The sequence below is a fragment of the Triturus cristatus genome, chromosome 4_2 (genome assembly GCF_964204655.1).
Source record: "Triturus cristatus chromosome 4_2, aTriCri1.1, whole genome shotgun sequence".
Classification (NCBI taxonomy): domain Eukaryota; kingdom Metazoa; phylum Chordata; class Amphibia; order Caudata; family Salamandridae; genus Triturus; species Triturus cristatus.
Genome location: NC_140586.1, coordinates 598,974,665 through 598,998,915, shown reverse-complemented (window position 1 = coordinate 598,998,915; position 24,251 = coordinate 598,974,665). Strand labels below are relative to the sequence as shown.

The 24,251-nt window shown below is 41.9% G+C and overlaps 1 protein-coding gene across 1 annotated transcript in view; it reads left to right on the top strand.

The window, feature by feature from the left end:
• Positions 1–23,996, top strand: part of TNNI3K (TNNI3 interacting kinase) — a 2,902,528-nt gene extending 2,878,532 nt beyond the window's left edge. Inside the window, exon 25 of the mRNA XM_085600138.1 lies at positions 23,659–23,996. Within this exon, the coding sequence (XP_085456264.1) occupies positions 23,659–23,735 (77 nt within the window). The 3' untranslated portion in view covers positions 23,736–23,996. The remainder of the gene's footprint in view (positions 1–23,658) is intronic.
• Positions 23,997–24,251: the final 255 nt, after the last annotated feature.

Below are 24,251 nucleotides of genomic sequence, written 5' to 3'. Positions count from 1 at the left end.
TTGCCTCCATGAGATCGCTGGCCCTGATGTTGCTGCCGCCCTAACATCTAACTATGCAATAGTTAGGAAAGATAGAGTCACTAAGATTGGAGGGGGTATTGCCATTACCAGTGCAAATTTGAAAACCTATTGTTTCCGAACTGTGAGGCAGCCCTATTTAAGTTGGCCCTGACCCCTAATTTTACCTTCTCAGGTATCGTCCTCCTGGACCGTCTGCACCCTGGGCCTCTTCCTTCACTGAACTGATAACTCCTCTGATCATGAAAACAGCCAATTTCTCAATTTTTTATGATTTCAATCTACATTTAAAGGATCCCACATGCAAAATTAGTACGAATCTCATTTCTGATTTGGCAGCCTTAAATGATAGCCTAACTAACTCTGGCCCCACGCATGAGGCAGGCCAATTGTTGGACCCCATTTTTTCGAATCTCTCTGGGATTCACTGTTCCCCGGCACTTCCTATATGCTGGTCGGATCATTTTCTTACTAAATTCTATCTGAAACTCCCTGAGAATTCTGCACCCACCATTTCAGTCTCAGGAACTCTAACTAGGGATTGGAAAAAATAGATGTTACTGCTTTAAACAGGATTTTGTGCTCGCACATGCCCATTTCCAAACAAATGGTGAACTTGCTTTCTACCTCGGTGCAGAAATGGCTTCTTAATGCCATTGACATCTGCTTACCTCTATCGAAAAAAAGGGCTAACAATCATCGCCCCCCGCACCTTTGGTTCACTGAAACTCTGAAAAAAGAGAAGGCCAAATGAAAAGCAATGGAACGTAGGTGGAGAAGGAATTATACCCCTGAATCTAAAAATAGTTACAAATCAGCCAAAAGATGTATCACAATCTTTGCAGAACTGCCTGTGCAGACTATGTTTCATCCACCGTCTCTGATGCCCTCAACTGTTCTAAAACACTTTTTAGCATGGTCAAGGAGCTCGCTGGCTCCAAAACCCAATCCAGGCCCCCTTCACTCAATAAACAGCAATGTGAGGATTTGGCTACTTTCTTTGTTCAGAAGGTCGAGAGAATATACCTGGACATAGTGCGCATGCAGTATGATAAATCTTCCCCTCCAGTAATACCTGCACCATCCTCTAGGGATAACATGCTTCCTAACCAGGATAGGACGTCCAACATACCTGCTAAATATTTGGATACATGGCCCCTGTTAAATGCAACTACCTTAAAAACTTTTAGACAGTATTAAATCTGGATCACCTAGGGATCCTCTGCCCATCTCCGTGCTCCAGCAGCTGGAACCGCCATCTTTGTTTGTGGTCATGGATCTCCTAAATGTCTCCTTGCAGGAAGCCACTCTCCCGCCTGACTGGAAACATGCCATGATACTCCCTCTCCTCAAAAAGGCCAATGCTGACCCCGATTTACCCTCTAACTATCGGCCCATCTCACTGCTACCGGCTTTCTCAAAGATCTTGGAGAAACATGTACATGCACAGCTCTCTCTGTTCGTTGAAACACAAAGGTTTCTTCGTCCTTCCCAATCAGGTTTTAGAGCAGGCTTCTCAACAGAAACCACCCTGTTGGGGGTAACGGAAAGACTGCGCCGTCATCTGGACGCAAGAGACACTGTGGCCCTCATTTTTCTGGATTTAAGCAGTGTCTCACACCGTGTTAATTAAAACTTTAAGATCCTTGGGCTTCTGAGGTTCAGCTTTGAAATGGCTCATTTCTTTTCTCACAAATCACACTTTTCAAGTCTTTTCCCCCACAGCTATTTCCGATATCTACTCATTTGCCCATGGGGTACCTCAAGGATCCATTCTTAGCACTTTACTTTTTAACTTATATGTAAGACCCTTAGCCGATGTTGCAGAAGAGTCAGGGCTGACCCTGTTTTCCTATGCGGACGACTGCCAAATCATTTTCTCTCTCTCCATAAGGAGCCTTCTCCCCTTCAGTTGGGTCTGAGCAAAATCACATCGTGGATGCAATCAAATTACCTCAAACTCAACGGTGAGAAAACCGAGGTCCTTGTACTTGGGAAAAACAAGGAACTCTGGGGCCCTCAACACTGACCCTGTGAGATGGGTGCTCTTCCCATACCCTGCTGCCAAGTTTGCAACTTGGGCGTCACCATTGATGACTCGCTCAGTATGCACTCCCAAGCTGTCAAGGTAGCTGCCACATGTTTAACCATCTTGAAGTGGCTAAAAAAGATCATCTAGATGCTACCAGAGCCCACTCAGAAAACTGTAGTCCATGCATTGATCACTTCAAGGCTGGACTACGCCAATGTTCTCTATTTGGGCTCAAACAAGGAAGTGATTCGCAGGCTGCAGATGGTCCAGAACTCCGCTGCAAGGCTTCTCTGCCGGATTCCTAGATCCACCTCTATCTCCGGCCATCTACGAGACCTGCACTGGCTCAGGGTGGAGAATCGAATCAAGTTCAAAGCCCTGAGCTACATGTTTAAAATGAAAATAGGAGTTGCCCCTCAATACCTTCAATCTCTGGTCTGTCCATATGTCCCTCCTAGTAACCTCCGCTCATCCACTCAGGGGAAGTTTTTGGTTCTTAAAATTAAACTATCTCTGATGGGTGGAAGGTCATTTGCATATCTAGGCCCCTCACTTTGGAATGCCCTGCCCATAGCTCTCCAAAACGAAACAGAATATGTCCAATTTCGCAAATCATTGAAGACTTGGCTTTTTAACCAATAACCTGTAAGCTGCTTTTCAAACACAGTCTCTGATCTGCTTCGGCACCGGGAAACCCTTTTTGGGTAGCTGTCGCGCCTTATACATTTAATAAATAAATAAAAATAAATAAGACCATAGCTCTACCTCATAATGCCATCAACCCCAGACATACAGTGACTCAAAACCTGCTGCAACATAATCCAAAGCTCCATAACAAACATCTATCTAAATCTGAACCAAAGACAGAATTCCTCCTGTTTGCTTTCATCACCAAACAGCCTCAGATTCAAGTTTCGTTGTATATTATGAACCTGCGAGGTTTCACCTTCCAGCTAGCAGTTAATGCAGAATCACTTCAACCCACCCTCGACACAGACCTCTCCTTTATAGAACAAATGGTCAATAAAACCAATCTATTTCTAAAATGTTTTGCATTAACACTTTCAAAAACATTAAATGCTAACACATTTTTAATAGTGCAGTTTTATGAGTTCTTTTCCAAAAGTATGATTTAAGCATTGATCAAGGGAGGACACAATTTTACACCCATACCTTTCTGGGCCAAGCACTTACATTAAACACCATAGACTTGTGTGCTGTGGTTCATAAGAATATGCACACCTTATTTTCCTATAGAGGATGTATATCTGGATTGTTTTAATAGAGAAGAAATACTGAATAACTTAGCCTTCACTGTTTTTGCCATTTAAGGGTGATTGGGGATCAGCTGCTGCCCATGCAGGTAAGAGCGGTGGGGTCGGCTGGGGGGCGGATTTTGACGGACGATGACGAGGGAAAATTATTTATTTATTTAATTTTCCCTCGTCATCGTCCTTCGAAATCCTCCCAAGCTGGCCCCACCATCCCACCGCTCTTACCTGCACGGGCCGCGGCTGTTGGGGAACCATTCAAGAACATGTAGAGTTGTATTTAGGTGACGGCAGAGGAAAACATTTTTGTTAATAGGTTTGAAGACACGATGAGTTTGATATTTTTATATGATGAAAGCATATATATTTATTGATGATTGTTGATGTGTTCTTTGAAAACATAACTCTTTAGTTCATGTGTCAGTGGAGATAAGTGATGTGGAAATCTACCTATCCAGGTGGTATGTTGTTCCAGAAGCTACCCACATATGAAGAGAAGAATTAAAATACTTGTTTACTGGCATTTTCTGCATTCTGAGTTGAGGGATGCTACAACTCATTGCTTTACATTGGGCTCCCTCAGGAATATTTTTTAATTTGAATAGGTAGGCTGATGCAATGTCATCTTGTCGGCGCTGTATAAGGCCTTGGAGGTAACATGGATTTAAATGGGTGGATATACATACATTTCTCTCCCTGATTTAATGGATCACCTATCTTCAGATGCATTACCTTTTCCCACAATTCGTCCAATGTGAAGATGTTCCATCCAAGATGCACTGCAAGGTGTCGCAGTGCTTGTTAGAATTTAAGAAAAAAGGGGGAAAAAAAGAAAAAAACACTTTCCTTGCACTTGCTGCATCACCGACTCAGCAATGCGGCGAGTGAAAGGTAAGTGTTTTTTTATGTTATTTTCCCCCGGCATCATCTATTGACTCCCCCACCCCACTGCGCTTACCTGCACCCGCCACTCCTGTACAAAGGAAATCTTAAACGTTTGCGTAGTTAACTCTTTTTCGGTATTCAGGAACTAAAGATACCCTTTTTATGTGCAGAGTTCTCTGCCCCAACTGAGGAGTCTCCACTGTTGTAAAGTTACTATCTAACCATAGACTGTGAATACCCAAAAAGAGTACACTTACACCAAAGTTTAAGTATACCTTTGTGAATCAAGCCCTCGATCTTGGTCATTTCTTTGAGGGATTTTATACCAAGCCTATTAGCAAAACTAAACATTGCAATAATAGATTGTTCAAAATAAAGGCTCCTAACTTCCCATGAATGACAGCAATTAACGCAACAATCAAAATGTAACACTTAAATATGAAAAAGTGTCATTAGTAGGTATTTTACCATCCCTTAAAAAGTGTGCACAAGATCTTTTATGGGCTGGGTCGATGATCGAAGTCTAGGTTTTACTGTGATTAACATTGAGGCCAAGATGAGGTGGCAAAACTGTCCAAAAGGTGTTGCAGCCCATTCCTGGTATGAGCCATCAGAACTGCGTCATCTGTGTAGAGCAACGTTGAGAGGGGGCAGGCTTCAATTTAGGGTAGATCTTGAAGCGCCCCACCAAGTACCTTTCACTGGTATATATGTAAAGCGTGAAGAGGAAGGGTCCCAGAATGCACCCCTGCCTCACACCTCTACAAATCTTAAATTGCTCAGTGCACTCTCAATGTGTTTCGTAACGAATGCAACCTAAGGCATCTGAATAAAACTCTCTCAAAAAGTTAACGATCGACACATGGAATATACTAATAATACTAACACCTTAAATTAACATAACTACTAGTGTATACTAAATAATTAAAAATCAATATTTGCTACAACTATACTACAGTAAACATTAAATACAACAATATTTTTAAGAACTATATTAAATACAAAAAAATATATTCTTACATTTTATGTTCTGTTTCACAATATTTTTCTAGTGACAATATTTTTAACACACTTTTGAAGTTACAGGCTAATTTTGACTCAATAATTGTGTAATACACCAATTTATCTTTATTCTAATGTTGGAAGGAATAGATGGTCTTAAATTTAGGCCTGTCTACAATGGTTGTCAAATGTCCTGGGTTGCATGGATAGACACCTAGAAAAGATACCTGCATATGTAAAAAAAACTGCAATACATAAGCGGGTGGTAAGCTTATTAAATATACTACTGTACACAATCTGCAATTAGACGAAAATATCCCTCAATACATCTGGGCAGTATACATTCAAAATTTAGGACAAACTCTTGACGGCTTTGCAAAGCAATGACCATCAAGCTCTTTCTTAAATTTCATACAAATCGCCTCCCCTTCCAGGAACCCTTGGTGTCCGTGCTTCCTCCTTCCCTCAATTTTGCTCTGTAGCTACCACCTGACGTCAATATTGCTAATTAATCATTCCATAATATCTCCAAGAAAACCTAGAAAAGACCTGCCCATTTTAATAATGTTAAGTTCTTCGCCATTGTACCACCTAAATAAAATGCCATACAGTACCAGAATCAATAAGTTAATAAACGACCATGTAGTCAATTGCGAGTTATAAAGTAAAAGAATATGTGATTCACTTGGGTTTACCCTAAATATTGTATGGAAATTCTAGATAATTTAGGAAAAGCAGTCAAGCTTTGCCAGAATATCAGGAAATCTTACTATATCTACTAAGCACTGAAATCATTTCACTGCATCACTGCCAGACAGAGTCCTACGGTTTAAGAGTGGTACACAATCCTATTGGCAGATTTTGACAAAAGTACATCTATCCTCAGAAAGCCGCACCTCATCACGTCCCTATACATAAAATCATGTGATGCTGATCGTAAGTGACTTACCAGGCAATATCGAGGCAAGAAATCAGGGGATGCCCTCCATAAAGGTGCAGCACAAGTGTTTGTTGAAAGCTTTTATCATTGACCAGAAGTCTCTGAAATGGCCTCACATGGCCCCATGTTAAAGAGATTCAGAAAACGCCTTTTAAAATTCCATTACCAATGAGCTATCCAAGCCAGGACTCTCTAATCACATCAGTAAACTGAGATTTGCTTAGAGGTGTGTGAGCGATCACGTGATGCTGCAAAAATTTGTTTGCGGCCAGGACCCAGAAACATGATACATTTTGAGCCATCCCATATCCTCGCTGTGTCTAATATCCAAGAGATATAAACCTCGGGCCTCATAAATGAGGCCCTACCGGCACTTTTGCACCACCGGAACTTCACTTTTTTGACATTACGGTGGCGCAATGTGCCACTGCATATTTACAGGCCACACAAAGCCACTTTATGTGGCTTTTCATGGCTTAATAAATATGGGCCCCTTTCATGCAGAAAACTGTGTGAAAGGGGCATTCAATGGGAGTTGCTGTGGATATTCCCATGCAACACCCATGGGACCTGACACATTCCCAGATTTGCGAGAAATCGTAAACCTGGGAATACGTCACAACCTAACACCAGGGGTTGGGTAAGGGAGGTGCTGGGGTGACGTTAAGAAGGCACAAAAGGGAGAAATGTTTTTATTTCTCCTCGTGCTTTCCACTTTCTAGGTGTGCTGCATGCATGCAGCAGACATAGAAAAAGGAAATCACCTCTTGTGATTGATTTTTTGTAGAAAGACGTCCCTTCCTGCACAAAATCAATCAGCACTGCATTGGCACGTGGCAGCCAAGTGTGCGCCGGCACTGGGGAAAAGGACAGGAATGTGCCGAATAACATACATACAACTTATTTCTGCCCTGTTGTCTTGACATAGGGCAGCACTGCAAGATTCTTTGTGGTGCTGCCCTACGTCAAAACCTCTTAAATGAGACCCACCATGTTTCCACTGCTCGTCTACCATGTGAATGGTCTGAAGAGACCCTGAGGTGACAAGCAGTACAGATCACAACTCCTAAACAAATAAATATAATACTTACATAAATAAGCGACTTACAGTGATGACGCAAGACATGAAGAAAAAACTCTTTTCCATGACATTATTGTTCTCCGTGGCCACAGCTCACGGGGTACAAAAAAATCATACGCACAGTCTCCATTTACAGCAACAAGGAGGAAATAGTCAAAATATCGTACTTTCTGAGCCTAGCTATACACATACAGAGTTAATGATCAGTGTAAAGACTCTGATTATTAAAACGTGTTGTAGCAGTCAGGTCAAAATATTTCATGTAGCAGCACCGCTCAGTTGCAATAAAATAGCTTGCATAAATTCGAATAATGTGTTTTTTCTGTAGCAAAGCAAACATTCAGTATATTGAACACTTTTATTCCACCTGCCACTCATGAGACAATTTTACTTTCTTCCACATTTATATAAATATTTATGTGAAGAAACAGACATCAAGCCAGGCTGTGCTAAAGCACATCTGTCAGCACTTTCCATCATTTACTTTCAGTGCTCCGCCACAGAAAATGTAAAAATAAAATATTTGTGATTGCAAATAAGGTAAATATATGAAAGTTGCAAAACCTATTCAAAATATTCAACCCAAGTGTGTAGGAATTTATGTTGCATCTGAACCCAAGCATGGCAAGAAAAAAATAATTTGAAATGCTGAGTGTGTTAGTTAAAGTGAACCATATCCAGCTCCGAAATATTATGATTATTATGTGCTGAATTGTGCTCCATATAATTTTGAGGGCTTTTATTATATTTCCTATGACATTTGATTAACTCATTAACTCTCTAATACAGTTTAATATTATAGTTTAATAAGTGATGAGTTGACTGACCAACAATTACGCCAAAATATGGCCATAATTTCTGATCTATGCCTTAAATACCATAATTGAGCATTGGACTATGACATCTGGGTCAATGCAGTAGCCTTCCATAAAATAGTGAGGAATTGTAACTTTTGTGGTGATCTTTGTTCAATCTCACAAACGATACACACAAGTAAAATTACATTCTTAAATGTCAGCACACATACTAGTCAGCCTGGTCCTGTGTGTACGCTTACAAATGGAAGGTAGTCACATACACACTGCATATATTTATCCCTATAGGTTTATTCCCCCCTGACATGCAACCATGTAGATGAGGGGGAGTATAGAAATAAGGTCATAAATTGTGGATATTTCTGCCAACTGCAAGTAGGCACAATAATGCTTTACACTGCACAAAACTCTGAATGGAAAGAAATAGACAACAAGAAACACATAACCACAATCACTCACATCAGGTACGAGTCACAAGTAGAAGCACATGAATACGGCCAAAAAGGCTTTGACCTCCTCCTGTTCTGCGTTGCGAGAAGGTTAATATTTGGTTGATATTGCAGCCCTCTGCTTCAATTTTTCATGCCCTGGAGCAGTGGCTAATAGTCTAGAGACAACTGTAAATTGTCATTCATGTACATCACTGAAATAGCCACCACTGGATTTGTTGACATTAACCACACGAAGGAACTCTTCAAAATAGTCAAGGAATTCTCCAACCCGACAGCCACAGAGAACAGCATCCATCCCACTCAAAAACTCTGTGACACCCTCTCAGACCACTTCCACAGCAAGATTGCCACCATTGACAACAACTTCAATTTCCAACCCACCACTTTTAGCTTAGACAACCTCAACCAACCAGCGAACTCCAGCGAACGATCACTTCCTGGTCCCCGCTCACCACTCAAACCACCAAAGCCGTCATGTTGGCCACCCACTCTGGGGCACCCACCGACCCCTGCCCCCACCACCTCTTCAACCAGCCCTATCAGCACGGAACTCACCAGCATCCTCAACACCTCCATCACCACAACAGCCTTCCTGGACAGATGGAAACATGCAGAGGTCAGACCCCTCCTAAAAAAAAACTCTGTCGACCCCCATGGACCTCAAAAATTACATACTGATCTCCCTGCTTCCCTACCCTGACAAAGTACTAGAGAAAGCCATCAACCAACAGCTCACTGAATACCTGGAACAAAACTACCTACTCAACTCTTCACAATCAGGATTCTGGGCCAACCACAACACAGAGACCGCGTTGATTGCTGCCACAGACAACATCAGACCTCTCCTCACTCATTGAGAAACTGTGGGCCCTGATCCTCTTTGACCTCTCTGCTGCATTCAACACAGACTCCCACCACACCCTCATCGACGTAAACAGAGTATCCGACTGCCTCCCTTCACTTCTGCACCCAAGGGCATCATCTGAGGCGTACTCGAAGAATCGCCCCACTCTGTTCAACATCTACATGACCCTCCACACAGACGTCATAAGATCCCATGACTCCACATAATCTCCTATGCAGAGGACACACAAGTAATCTTCGCACTCACCGAGTATCCCACCAATGCTAAAACCAACTTCTGCAACGCCATGACCAATGCCACCAAATGGATGAGAGACAAATGCCTCAAACTCAACTCCGACAAAATTGAAGTACCAATCTTCGGAAAGGACGCATCCGCATGGTACCACAGCTGGTGGACAGCAGGATGTGGATCAACACCCACACAGACAGACCATGTGCGCAACCTGGGCATCATCGTCGACAGCCAACAGACCATGAAACGAAAAGTCAACTCAGTTACAGCCTTCTGCTTCCACATCCGTCGCATGCGCTGCAGAATCTTTAGGTGGCTCCCAATCAACACCAAGAACACCACGACACAGGCCCTTGTCACCACCCGCCTCAACTACTGAAAAGCCCTCTATACCAGTATTTCCACCCAGTTCCTCAGAATGCACCAGACCATACAGAACACCGCAGCCAGACTCATCCTGGACCTCCCCAAATGCACTCACATCACTCCCCAGCTCAGGCTCCCAATTCAGAAGAGATGCCAGCTCAAGATCCTCATGCACAAATACAAAGTCCTACATGATCAAGGACCATCCTACATCAACCATCGACTGAACTTCTATCTACCCGCAAGACACCTCTGCTCTGCCTCACTCGCCCACACACTCACTCCCCTCATCCGACTCAGCTGCAATGGGGGCAACTCCTGTATTGCTACAAGACCTGGAACAACCTTCTCCCCCACCTCCGAAAAGCACCCTCCCTGGCGGACTTCAGAAAGAAACTCAAGACCTGGCTTTTCGAGAGAGACACAGCAACCTCAGCGCCCAGATACCCCTAAGGGTGACAGGGCTGCGCTATACAAATGCTGATCCGATTAATTCACTGATTGAATTCCATTGGGCCAATTTAGAGATTTAAAAAGTTTAAATGGTACAATTATGGAGTGTCGATATGTAGGGTGGATCCTATATATGGGCAATATGTACTCCTCGGAGCTCATTATGCCATTTTGGAAGCTGAGATTTGACTCTAAGACATCTAGTATTGATTGTGTTAACCCAGATAATCACAGTTCTTGGCATTTCAGAATTCATTTGCCATCATCACTATCTGGTCCTTCAGCACATATAGCAAAGAGATTTGAGCAATCATGTTAGTGTTATCCACTGCTTTTGTAGCATCCACATTATCTGATGTATGAGCACCCAAATTACATTAATGATCTGGCAACACCACTGCCCTACATTAAACAGTACAACACAAACACAGAGACACAGCCAGACACACACTTTATAGGGCTCTCTCTCTCCCTCTCTCTTTCTCTCTCTGTATCTCGCTCCCTATCCTTTTTCCTAGTATCCACAAAGCACGAGGTTAGGACTGGATCCATTTTCATGCAGTTCCACAATGACTAGTCCAATAAGAAGATCCAATAATAATATAGCGACTCAGCGTGTCCTCGATGCACCTGCATTGTGTCACCAAATGCATTTAAGGCTCCAGAAAAGTAAAACAAAGGTTGTTCCACACTCAGGCCCCAGTAGGTCAGTGCTTGCTAATGTATAAAGGCAAATGGGCTTCAAGGCAATGATGACAATGCTATGTGAAAAACTATGCTCCTGAAATATGCGCATCCTAAATTGATTTCATATTTTTGAAGGGATTTAAAGCAGACATCTTTGACGCATTAGTACTTCAGTGACATTGCAGTCCTCCTTGTTCATTTCAACTTTCATCTTTTAAAGAAATGGAAGACACAATGTGGCTGCCATTGATATCTACCCCTTCAGACTGAGGGCTTTTCTCCTAAACATCGCCATCCTCTTGTAGTAAATAGTTGTGTTTGCAAAGCCTAAGATTTTCAAAATCACAGGTTTTGCTAGTGCAAAGCCATTATTTACAATGCACCAAAGGCACATGGTGAGTGGGAAATGTCTTTTCTACTCACTCAGTCTACTTCGCAACATTGCACTTCAGAAGGAGGGAAGAGCATTAAAGAGGTTCCCCTCCTTAAAATTGGAATAATATGTAGCAATGCTGTGGGGACCACAGTTGCAGTCATAAATCGTGTATGCAATATCACTTTCTTAAAGAAGGTGGGATTAGAAAGTTCCACTTTGTGAATGTGGGATTGAGAAACTGGGGGCAGCATTTAGCAGAACAGAAGACAGTGTCATGCTCCCCAAGAGGACAATCACTTAATGCTTATTTTATTTGTTTGCATTTCAGCCCCTGCAATAAATAGTAGGCTTTTTAAGAATGTGGATGCAGGGATGTGCATCCATCCCAGCATTTGAAAAAGGTTGCAAGGAGCCACCAACTAATTCTCACCCCATTAATGTTAATGAGATGCAGTTTTGTGAATCTTTGCAACATTTCTCCCTATTCAGGATAAGAGCTTTTTGCCTATCTCAAACAATGAAAATGTAGTGGCAGGTCAGAGTTTAGTGCAAAATGTGTGCTGATGCTAGTCTTTTTTGTAAATCAGAAATCCCATTCCTAATCTATATACTAAATAGGATTGCTGGCACAATACTAGCTACTAGGACTACGCCTATTTAAATGCCAGATCAGTGTGGCTCTTTCCGCAGCCTAGGTTGGTATATTCAAAGAATTCAAGCTTCTTCCAGGGATTCCATCTTAACACAAGCCAATCTCAGGTTTGCATTGTGAGTTTATATATAGCATCTTGGATTTCAATAAATCTGGAGACTAAGGTGCCTTTAAGAAACTAGAAGAATGGTTTCATTCTTTCCAGGTAACATAAACTAACATTATCTATAGAAAATACGAATAACTACTCAAGATATCATGGCCAAGTGGGGACTTACATAGTATGTTGTAACATTTATTTAGTACCTCATATCCTTGATGAGGTTCCAAAATCCTTCAGGATGGTCAAGAAAGGGGTTACCCCATTTGGTGTGTATGACTGGGTGCATGTGGACTATAGCGGGCCCATGAGGTAAAACCTTGTGTACAGTATCTCATGTTTGGAGGGAAGCAGAGAGTTGTAATGAAAGAATCACATTTGTGCATATTTACTATCTTTTAATAAAGTTGATAGGTCTTGTTACATTTCCTACCGGTAGCCTTTGACATTATAGACCCTTAGGATTACTAGATGGCTTAATTGAGTTTATGTATGTTGATGTAAAAGCTTTTAAATGGCTGTCTACCTTTCTACCTCGTTGTGCCTCGCTACGCCACCCCTAGGGTGGCGTAGCATTCAGACGCATTTCCAGATTTACGGTTCCTAATAAATCTGGAAATGTCTCTTGTTCCATGGATGTTGCGTGGGAACACCCACAGCAACACCCATGGAACGCCCCTTTCACGCAAAGTGCTGCATGTAAAGGGGCCATATTTACAAGGACAGGAAAAGCCACGCAGGGTGGCTTTTTCTGTCCTTGTAAATATAGAGCAGTAACATGCGCCACCAGTATGTCACAAAAAGTGACGTGCTGGTGGCGCAGGGGGCTTGTAAATCTGCCCCTATGTGTGCAGCACAAAGCATCACACATAGAAGTTACAAATCACCATTTACGATTGTTTATGTGCAAGAATGAACACCTTGCTGCACATAAACAGCCATTCCCACAACTCAGGCATCCGTGCACAATGGTGCAAGGATGCCTGAATCTGCACTAGGCAGCTGTAATTAGCGCCAGCGCAGGGAGAAAAACACAGCTACAGCATACTGTTGTAAATACAGTGCAGCCCTGCATTTCCAAAGATCCTATATATGGGCAATATGTACTCCTTGGAGCTCATTATGCCATTTTGGAAGCTGAGATTTGACTCTAAGACATCTAGTATTGATTGTGTTGACCCAGATAATCACAGTTCTTGGCATTTCGGAATTCATTTGCCATCATCACTACCTGGTCCTTCAGCACATATAGCAAAGAGATGAGACCAATCATGTTAGTGTTATCCACTGCTTTTGTAGCATCCACATTATCTGATGTATGAGCCCCCAAATTACATTAATGATCTGGCAACACCACTGCCCTACATTAAACAGTACAACACAAACTCAGAGACATAGCCAGACAGACACTTTATAAGTCTCTCTCTCTCTCTCTTTCTCTCTCTCTATCTCGCTCCCTCTCCTTTTTTCTAGTCTCCACAAAGCACGAGGCTAGGCAGTTGCACAAGAGCCTACTCTGTCCATAATGACTAGTCCAATAAGAAGATCCAATAAAAATATAGCGACTCAGCGTGTCCTCGATGCACCTGCATTGTGTCACCAAATGCATTTAAGGCTCCAGAAAAGTAAAACAAAGGTTGTTCCACACACACTCAGGCCCCAGTAGGTCAGTGCTTGCTAATGTATAAAGGCAAATGGGCTTCAAGGCAATGATGACAATGCTATGTGCAAAACTATTCTCCTGAAATATGCGCATCCTAAATTGATTTCATATTTTTGAAGGGATTTATGTCAGACATCTTTGACGCATTAGTACTTCAGTGACATTGCAGTCCTCCTTGTTCATTTCCAAAGTGGCAGAGCATGGCGTTAATCCAAGAAGGCTAACGCCATGCTCCACTACTTCTTATGCACAGTCTGACGTCCTGTTCTCCTACAGCACAGTTCTGTTTCCAAGCAGAATCCCTACAACATGGCACAACCAGCAATGATTTGGTGCTTATTCGGTGGGTCTCCTGAGTAGTTCTTGTGTATGCCTATTGTACCCTCACACCTAACACCAGAGACGTTTGTGGTGTTGGGGATATATACACCACAGTATTTTTTGGAAGCACCTAATTTTTTCTGTTGGTTGTTCAAGCTTGAGCCTTTAAAAGGATTTGTTTTTTGCACTTTGTTTCAATTTTTTGTAATGGCACATCCACAACCTCTACCAATTGCAGACAATTGCAGTCTTTCTGTATTTGCACATGTAGCTTTGCATGGCCTTGGCGCTGCAGGCAATGACTTTATCATCGTGGTTGAAGCCCACGACGGCTGTCGCTTGGAAGTCTTTTACTCTTAGGTCAATTTTCCTGCTGTTGATTCTAATTCAGGCACTTTTCACAAATACACTAATGTTAACCCACTGCAACAAGACAAAGCATATTCCAAGGTGCCTTTATACATGTACTTGCACCAGTATGCATGGATCCCATTAGTAATGAAGGGGCTACCTGGCCAGCATTAGCTGGTTATACACCATACCCTAATTTACACGGTCTTAATGTTAATGAACTATAAACATTTTACAATGGTCTAATTAGACTATATAGAGGCTTAACTCAGTATGTTTTGCGCACCTTGTTGGCTGTCTCAGCAAGGGTTGGCTTGGCAGGGCAGGATCAATTGCCTGCTGTGACAACCATGAGTACTCTAATTGTTCATTCAGTTATGGGCAAAATATCCACAAGCTGTAAGGAAATTATTTTTTGGGATCACCAAAATAATTTATCAAATTTATGCTGCATTTCCCCTTTGGGACCACAAGACAAGCACCGGATATTGACTATGTGCTTACCCCATGGGATGGTTCCCATAATAGTTGGCAGCGCCACTTGGGGCACAGTCTTTGCCGCTGTCTATTACATAACACATGGTACTCCGTCTATGTAAGTCTTGCCGGAGGTGTTCAAACAATTACAGAATGAACGCGTGGCAGCTGATGCTCTGGATTTGGGGATCAAACTAATGGGAAACTCTGCAGTAGTCTCTGCAATGATTCTGTCTAACATTAAAGGTGAAGCAGCTTCTCTGGCTATGCGCCAACAGCTTGTGAAGGTTGCACCACTCAACCATGAACACTAGCTATCTATAATTATTGCTGAAGTATATACTTCTATAGGACACAATAATTTGGGAACCAGACCCAGTAAACCACAACTTGGCAAACCTAGTGCCAACTTTAAAGCCGAACCTGGAGTTTGTTAAAAAATTATGGGACAAACCCAAACCTAAAAAAAAGTTAAATCTCAAGGAGGATCTCTACCTCCGGAGTCCTCTGACAGGCGATACAAATGACATGATTGCACACAAATAAAAGCACCTGATAAGTATCAGTATTCTGATACTCGTCCTTCTCATTCCTTTCAGGACTCACCAGAAAAGCAATACAAGAGAGGAGGGCATTCTGATTGCAGACAAGAAGAGTATGTGAACTGAAGAGGGACTCACAGCGCTCGTCTGATGTCAAGTTAAAGGAAGAAAAATCTACTCAATTTAAGCCCCAATTTCAGAAGCAGAAAGTTGAAATTATAACCCCAAAGTATGCCACAGACACTGAGAACTCTCCTCGAGAGCACAACAGTGGTCACTCGCTGGAATCTCCAGGAGTTTCTGGCAGCGACAGCACCTGCTATCTGTGTTAAAGTTGAAACCCCAGACAGGCATGTGGCCCCTCCAGACAGATTATTTACTTTGGATATACAAATTGAGGTCGACATACAGTGCACTTTTAGAGTAATATTCTAGGAAAATGTTACTTTGTTATACGACATTCTCTTAGCGGAGGTCGATTGGCCCCCACAGTCTGTCCAAACATCCCCACAGGGTGAGGATGTGATACTCCCATCCTTTTCTGAACTTATCCCTGATGAAGTCAAACCCTTTGCCTTTGCAGCTGAATGAGCTCTTACACTAGCCCCAGCTTTATTTTGCAATCATGTTGGCTGGGATAAGGATTCCCCTTATCATATAATACCCACAAGTGTAACCACAATATCCCATAAAACAGGATGCAAAAGCACCTGTTGGAGAAATACTCTCCCAGTTGGAGTACCACAGAGTAATTGAACCCTGTTTCGCTCAAATAAATAATCCCTTTTTTTCTGTTTTGAAAATGGATCATTCATATTGCATGGTCTTAGGCTACAGGCATTTGAACAGTCATACAATCACATTTGTAATTCAAAATACACACAGTACAGCACTTATATTTAATATAGGGCGTAAGAAACACAAAATAACTTTGGATATTTACAATGTTTTTTCTGCCAAAATATAGCGCCTGAAAACAGAGACTGAACTGCATTCTTGGCACTCAGCTTTCAGCATCATTGTGCAAACTTGCTGTGGACTATAATAACAGTCCTGGACTGTTTGCTGCCCGCATGGTGTCAATTCGACAAGATATTGACCCCCAACGCATTGTCCTATGTAGATGATAGCTAGCTGATGGATGATGAGTTAAACCCACATTTGGCCAGAGTGGAACGCATAATATTGGGTTTCACTGAATCTTGCTACAAGTTCAACTTTAAGAAATCTAATATACCACTTCTAAGTGTCCTATTTTTCGGTTACGAACTTACGAAGTATGCTCTGCTGCAGCCTCCAAACACTCTGCAGATACTGCAATCCTTGTTAGGCTTCCTTAATTTAGGCAGAATGTACAAACCTGATTATGCACAATGCATTAGGGGCCACATGCATCAAGCTTTTTTCCAGTACCAAATGGGCCGATTCACAGAATCGGCTTGTTTGCAACCAGATTAAGGCCTTTTCCGATGCATCAAAGGCTTAGAATTAGAAAATTAGGTAATCGCATTTTATTGGGATTACCTAAATTGCAAATGCATTTAGGGAATCGCAAATTGTGATTTCCTAAAGGCAATATCAAGCCTTACCCAATTACAAACTGTGCATTTAGGAAACGCTAATTACCATCAACTTCAAGTTGATGGAAATTTGAAAATTCTTTGAAAAATGCACAAAAGTGCATTTTTCAAAGTGACATGTGGCACACACACATGCCCTTAGGGCATGTATTTACGCCACATGTGCACACTTACCTTTTCGGGGGGTGCATCAGAGGGGCCTTAGGCCCCCTGGCACACTTGGAATTGCATTTGCAATTTGCGATTACCAATTTGGCAATCACAATGTGCAAAATCAATTCCCATTCATTCCTATGGACCTATAGGCCCAAAGGAATGAATGTAGTGACATTACCTAATAGCGATTCGCAATTTGCAAATCACTGTTAGGTAATGTTTAGGAATCACAATTTATTTTGCGATTGCTACATGCATAAGGAATTGTGATTCCGATTCCTTAAAAATTGCTATTTAGGAAGCGCAATTCCTTATGTTGATGCATGTGGCCCTAAATCATTATATGAAATGATTCATCCTGATTTTTTGTGTTCTCATTGGACATCAGAACATACTAACATAATCAGATCACTACAGTCTGACTTGCTTGCAACACGACACTTACATACACGTGTCAACACAACAAATCTGGTCATCCGTATAATTGCAGGTGCTATTGGCTTTACCTATGTCACCTCTAATGAAGGTGAGGCAGTGGCAATTGCATAAAAATTGCATTTATATTCCAATGCAGGAATGCGTTTCACATTCACTGAAAAAATACGGACTAGGTGCAGATGGCTACACTTAAAGAGCGACCATTTGCACAAGGGAAACACATTATTGTTATTACTCCCATTTTAATTTTGAAGGCTGTCCCCAAAGCTAGCATTCCTAAAGCTATAGCCCTTCATCCTGGATGGATACAATGGGCACCATCCTTAACAGTTCTTTATGTAGACTTTGTCTTTGACCCGTCTTTACAGACAAAGGAGTTTCTTCAATATGAGCATGTCTATCCCATGCGCAGAACTATTTTGCCACTTCATCGGTATACATTGTTTATACTGATGGTTCAGCCTAACCTGCTTTAGGTACCAAACACCAATATTCAGCAGCATGCCCCACTGTTCTTGGTGTGATGTTGGATGGAAAATTCCAACCCCAAAATACTTGCACACAGTCCTTAGGGGACAGCACTGTGTAGTTAGCTGAACTGAAGGTCTTATTATTTGCACTGGATTATACGAATCCTGGATTCCCCACACATATTTGTATTATTGTTTCCAGTCTTTTAATGGCAATTTGCATAATTGGCACCAAAATGGATTCAAAGATTCTAAAGAAAACACAATAAAGCATAAAACACTTTCAGTGAAGGTGACAGACCTTAAAGATGGGTTGCCACTGACTTATGCCATTCATACATTGGGTCATCAATGTGTGGTACTACACGTTGTAGAGAATACTTCGGCAGATGAAGCGACCAAATCCTCAGTTGTGACTACAACAGTTGCTACAGTGACTCATGACCAGGATGGAGATTTATATCTTGTCTGCCGTTAATGCTACACGCGACTGCACCTCTTTGCCTAGGGGTTCTCCAGCTAAATACACATATCATCTAAGTCATGGGTACTCACAAACATTTTCCCAGGGGCCAAAATGTTTGGTCTGTGATGTGACCAAGGGCTGCATTGATGCCAACAGGGTGGTGGTTGGGGCAGTAGGTTGGACAGCAGTGTCTGTGGTACGGTGGGTTTAGTGGAAGTAGAGAAAATGTATATATCTAGTGATGAACTGCACAATGTGAAACCAGAAAACCTGGGTTTAAAACTGGCTTCCCCACTTTACCAAATTGTGTGATCCTCGGCAATTGTTTTCACTTTCCCTCCATTTTCTTCATTATGAATATGACTTCAAGATGTGGGTTTTACAAAATTCTCCCCTGTGTTTGATTGATAAATTTTAATGTTGTTCATGTATAATAGGAACCCAGGCCACTCAAGGATGCACATAACAACGAACTTAACTCTTAGTTCAATATTGGCATTGTTATTAGGGTGGAGGGAAGAATTAATGTTTTTAAATTCATGTTTGAAAACAATCACTTTAAACAAAAAATATTTCTCAACGTACTGATATAATCTGATGTAATAAGGAGAAACGGTTCTGCATGTTAATGAAATACACTTTTTTAATTTAGAAGACACTTTATAAAATGTTTACACTTTTGCAGCAAGATGTGTTTAAAAATGAGTGTTCCTTTCTTTAACTTCACTTAACCTTTAAATAAATGCTTTCCTGTTTATTCAACATCTTTTAGATGTTAGTGTTTAGTTGAGTGGAATGCAGCCTAGTGCTGCTGTTGACCAGGGGCCACAAGTAAAGGTCAGGAGGGCCACATGCAGCCCCCAGGCCAATACTTTGAGTACCATTGATATAAGTGAACTCAATTTTCCCTTTGAAACAGTTCCAGGGGTTGGTAATCGTTTGATTCCCAACTAAGATTGCAGGCTTGGCTTAGTGATAGCTGCACATGAAGGTGTTGCTTCTACACACGCAGGTGTGGCAGCCACAATTTCGTGGCTACAGCAACATTATCAGTGGCATGGCTTACATAAACAGGCCAAACAAGAAATATGTCCTTAGTTGTGACATTTATCAACAAATTAAATCTTCCACTGTGGCTTGTCCACCGCAGACACACCTGTTGATTTCCAACAAACCTTTCTGCTGCATTTATTTGGACCACTGTGGTCCTCTTAATTCAGATGGAGTGTCTAAATTTATCCTGCTTGCAGTTTATTCTTGCTCAAGGTTCCTCTGGGTGTGGCCACAACATTTGGCTGAAACTTAAACTGTTATTAAAAATTTGCAAGTCTTTATTGGAACATATGCATGCACTACGTTCCACTCATATCATGGCCCTGCTTTCGCCTCAAAAGTATATAGGGATTCTATGGCTTCCCCGGGTGTAGAGATACGTTACTCTTCTACATATTGGCCCAAGGGCAATTCTGCTGTGGAGAGGATGACCCGTGACTCAAAGCAGTCCTTAACTGCTAGAGCATTAGGTACAGGGCATAGTTGGATCCACCACCTATATGGGGTACAAAGAGCACTTAATACTCTCCCTAAATGATCTCTGGGTGGCCAGACTCCATATGAGCTCCTTTATGGCTTTATTGGCAACACTTTGGTTCTATTTTTGCTTCTCTGCAATGGATGTTCTGTTTCGAAGCCCATTGGTACTAGAACTACCACCGTTCCAGCTTGCCGTGGGTGCATAATACGACTCTTTGGAGTCCCTTTGCTCCGGGAACTACACATTGACTGGCGATTGTCATTCTGACCCACCTGGTTCACCTGCGTACAACCCGTGTTTCATTGCCTATGGTGCCCCTTTTAGTTGGCACTGGATGTTTGCTAGGCTATGCGATTGCCTGTTCCTGTGGACATGAACTTGTTAATGGGTCAGATAATAACTCATTTTCGGAGTTGTCCCACGAACTTGTGGCTGCTTCAAGATGCATGGTACGCGCCACTCCCTTTAGGGAGATGGGTGCTTCAGCACAAGGAATACTGAACTCTTGCTCTATTTACATGGATGCAGGTCACCCAGCTACTTCCTCAGTATCGGCTGATAACGAGGATCATGTCTGTTCTATGGAGCATTTAAATGGGGCTATTATGGAATCATCGTCCGTGGAGATGAAATCCATTCTATATTCACTAAACATTGATCTTGTGGAAGAAATCTTGGGTGCCTCCGGCTCACCTTAATTTGGTCACATTTTCGAAATGTTCATGTTATATATTTTTTTATTTTAATGATCATAATTTTTTTGTATGACATGCTTATTAGCATTGCATTGAATTTGCTTTGCTTATGTGCGTGTTTTTATTATTTAGTTAGTTGCTAAGTTACTTTCCTGACTAAGGAGGGGATGCCGTGATTTCCCTTTAGGGTCCACTCTGTTTCCCCCTTAGTTGCACTTATTAGCTGTTTTAGCTTGCCACTGCTTCGCACAGTCACACATAATACATTTGTATTTGTGACACAATATTATTTTAGAAATATGCTGCAAGTATTTTTTATTATTCAGAGACTCTTCTTGGGATTCAATCATTTCTTACAAGGTTGAACAACACTAGGTACTATTTTCTTGTGCCAGTTCAGCAACATCTCCTAACGTTTTAGACATATCACGGTAGCACAGCTGTAGTTTTCTAACACAGTAGTATTTATCATATAAACCATGTCTTGCCCCCTTGGGAGGTAAAGATGTGAATCCAGCAAAGAGTCCACTTCTGGAACGTAGGCAGCAGCCTTGCATAAACTGAATTTACACATATGACGCGGACCACCTAACTACACACACCAGGTATGGGGTCCGGTGCTAATCCCAGATATCGCTAATATATCCCTGTGCTCACTTAGTGAGGGTAGGCCTAAATAGATATATTAGTTGCCATGGTTGGGTTGTTCATTGTTTACAGCCTGCTAGTAATGTTGATTATGGTTCTCAGTTGTATTTATCTACTAATCGAACCAAACTTGCTTCAAAATAGACTGAGATAGTTTTAATAAATATATTGTAAACTTCCTTTGTGTCTTACTTTGTTTACTATAGACATGCATGAGTGAGAACAAAAGGTGATGATCTGTTTACACGGGTCCCTTGGGGACTGGATATTCATGTTCTAGGTTGACCGAAATCACCTGCTACTCTAGAAATGTTAAGAGTTCAGCTGAGGCACTGAGCTAGTCAGTTTTGGGCCTACAGGTACTGATGTGGTAGAGAGACCTAGGGGCATATCAGCAAGTGGCAGCGATAATGATCGCTGGCTGCCTATACCGTCCAAAATCCTAACACCGCCTAATGCCGGATTCTATTGCCCGGTCAGTGCAATATTTACAACGCGCATCGCCGAGGCGATAGAAATCTCGGCAATAGTGGCGATGGGCATAAAATATCGCTGAAATACCAGCGATATGACGAACAGTCAGAGTAAACATTGTAAATAGGGAGAGGTGAATCTAGCATTATGATCCACCTCCCATGCAACATATTGCTAAGTCATAAATTCATCAGGCGTAAGGAACCGGCGATAGACCCAGTTAGCGCTAGTGTAAATGACGCTAGAAGTGTTAGCGATTATCTAGTTAATAGTGAGTAGCAGTTTTAGCGATTCTTCCCGCTGAGCTTCAGTCGAGAACACCTCCCTCGCATCTCATTAGCGATGTGAGGCGCTAAAAAAATGGGCACAGAGGCATGGATTCACACGTTAGCGTGTCCATGCTGATAGGGCGTTAGAATTATCGCTGCTTTTCGTCCCAAAACAGATGCTAATGCGGCGATAATTCTAACACCGTGCCTTGTAGATATGCCCCTCAGTCCCTACATTCTGATGTCCTGTTCTCCCAAGGCACAATTCTGTTTCCAAGCAGAATCCCTACCAACACCCTATGTCAAAATTACCAAGCAACACAAGGCCACCTTGCATGGCCCTGCGTTGCTTAGTAAATCTGGAGTAATGCAAAACAATGCAAGTCGGAAGGTGTCCCTTCTTGCACAATCCTCATACAAAGCAGGCCCCCTTGCACATGGCCTCCATTGGAGCAAGGTAGCAGTTTAAGCAAGCGCAGGCAGAGAGCAGGAATGTGCTGTATAATGTTAACTACTGCTCATTTCTGCCCTCTCCCTATGTGCTGTATAATGTTAACTACTGCTCATTTCTGCCCTCTCCCTATGTGCTGTATAATGTTAACTACTGCTCATTTCTGCCCTCTCCCTATGTGCTGTATAATGTTAACTACTGCTCATTTCTGCCCTCTCCCTATGTGCTGTATAATGTTAACTACTGCTCATTTCTGGCCTCTCCCTTTCACGCAGCGCAGTAAGGTGTCTTGCGGGATTGCGTTGCATGAATATTAAAAAAATCTGCTCTCAGATGTTTAGGAAATGTTTTTTCACTTTGTATTAATTAAATAACACTGTAGATTATTGTTACAGTGGTTATGTATCAGTGATTCCGTTTGAATGTGTGTGATTATTGCCTACTCCGAAATAATTTTATTTGCTTATTCCCATTTTAAGTGTTTCCAGGAAACGTTTACTTTTTTCAGTGTCACAACAGAGTTAAGAAACCTGTGCTGATTCGAATCTTGAAGAAGAAATGTTTTATAGAGAAGGAGTAAGATCCGAACTTGAACAAATAAAAACACTGATTGGCTCCAAGAAGTACTAGTTTTCAACTAAAAATATTCGTTAAAAACTATCTGGTTTAGAGCTTGCACTTAACTTTTCAATTGGTCAATTGCCTTTCAAAAGTAGGAACCTGCATGAGGTACTCTTTAGAGTCCCCAGAATTATATTTAACTTATTAATGTGAAAGAGCAAAGTTTAGAATAAAAATATATGGGAATGTATCTGTTGCATGCTGCACCGTGTAGAAAGATGAAGCCTGGCTGCTGGCGAGTAACATCAGTGATACCTCTTCTGCTTTCTGCAGGTTACGTGTCAGACCCGATGAGCTCCATGCGTTTCCATTCGTGCAGCAACAGTGGCAGCTTTGAAGATAGCAGCTGACAGCTCGGGCTGTCGACTTGATATGATATTTCCTATAAATTGGTTGCATTTCCATCTGCCATGACAGCTCCCGGCGCTATCATTATAGAGCAAAATAAAACTGAAAATTGGCCAGCTCAAACCATACCATGCTTCTTGCTGCATGTCGTGCAATATAGCCTGCTTTTCACATTTGATATTGTTTATACAATAGTTAACCTTATTACGGCGCAAGCACATAACGTATATGTTTTATTAAATAAAATGTCTGGTTGATCAGGCACAGAATGGATTCGATTTCTTTGGAAACGACTGAGGTCTGTCTTTTTAAAGAAGCAAAGCGGTGTCAATCTTCGTTAGAAATGTCGGGGTATTTTGGGCGGCTTCTGTCTGCAGCTGACGCCTTGTGTCAGTTTCCACCAAGGTCAAAAATGTCGACTCGCGTCAGCGCTGAGTTGAAGCTCTACACTGAGCATCCAACCTGCAAATTGCACATAGAAATAATCAAACCATCGTCTATTCCTGCAAAAATTCCTC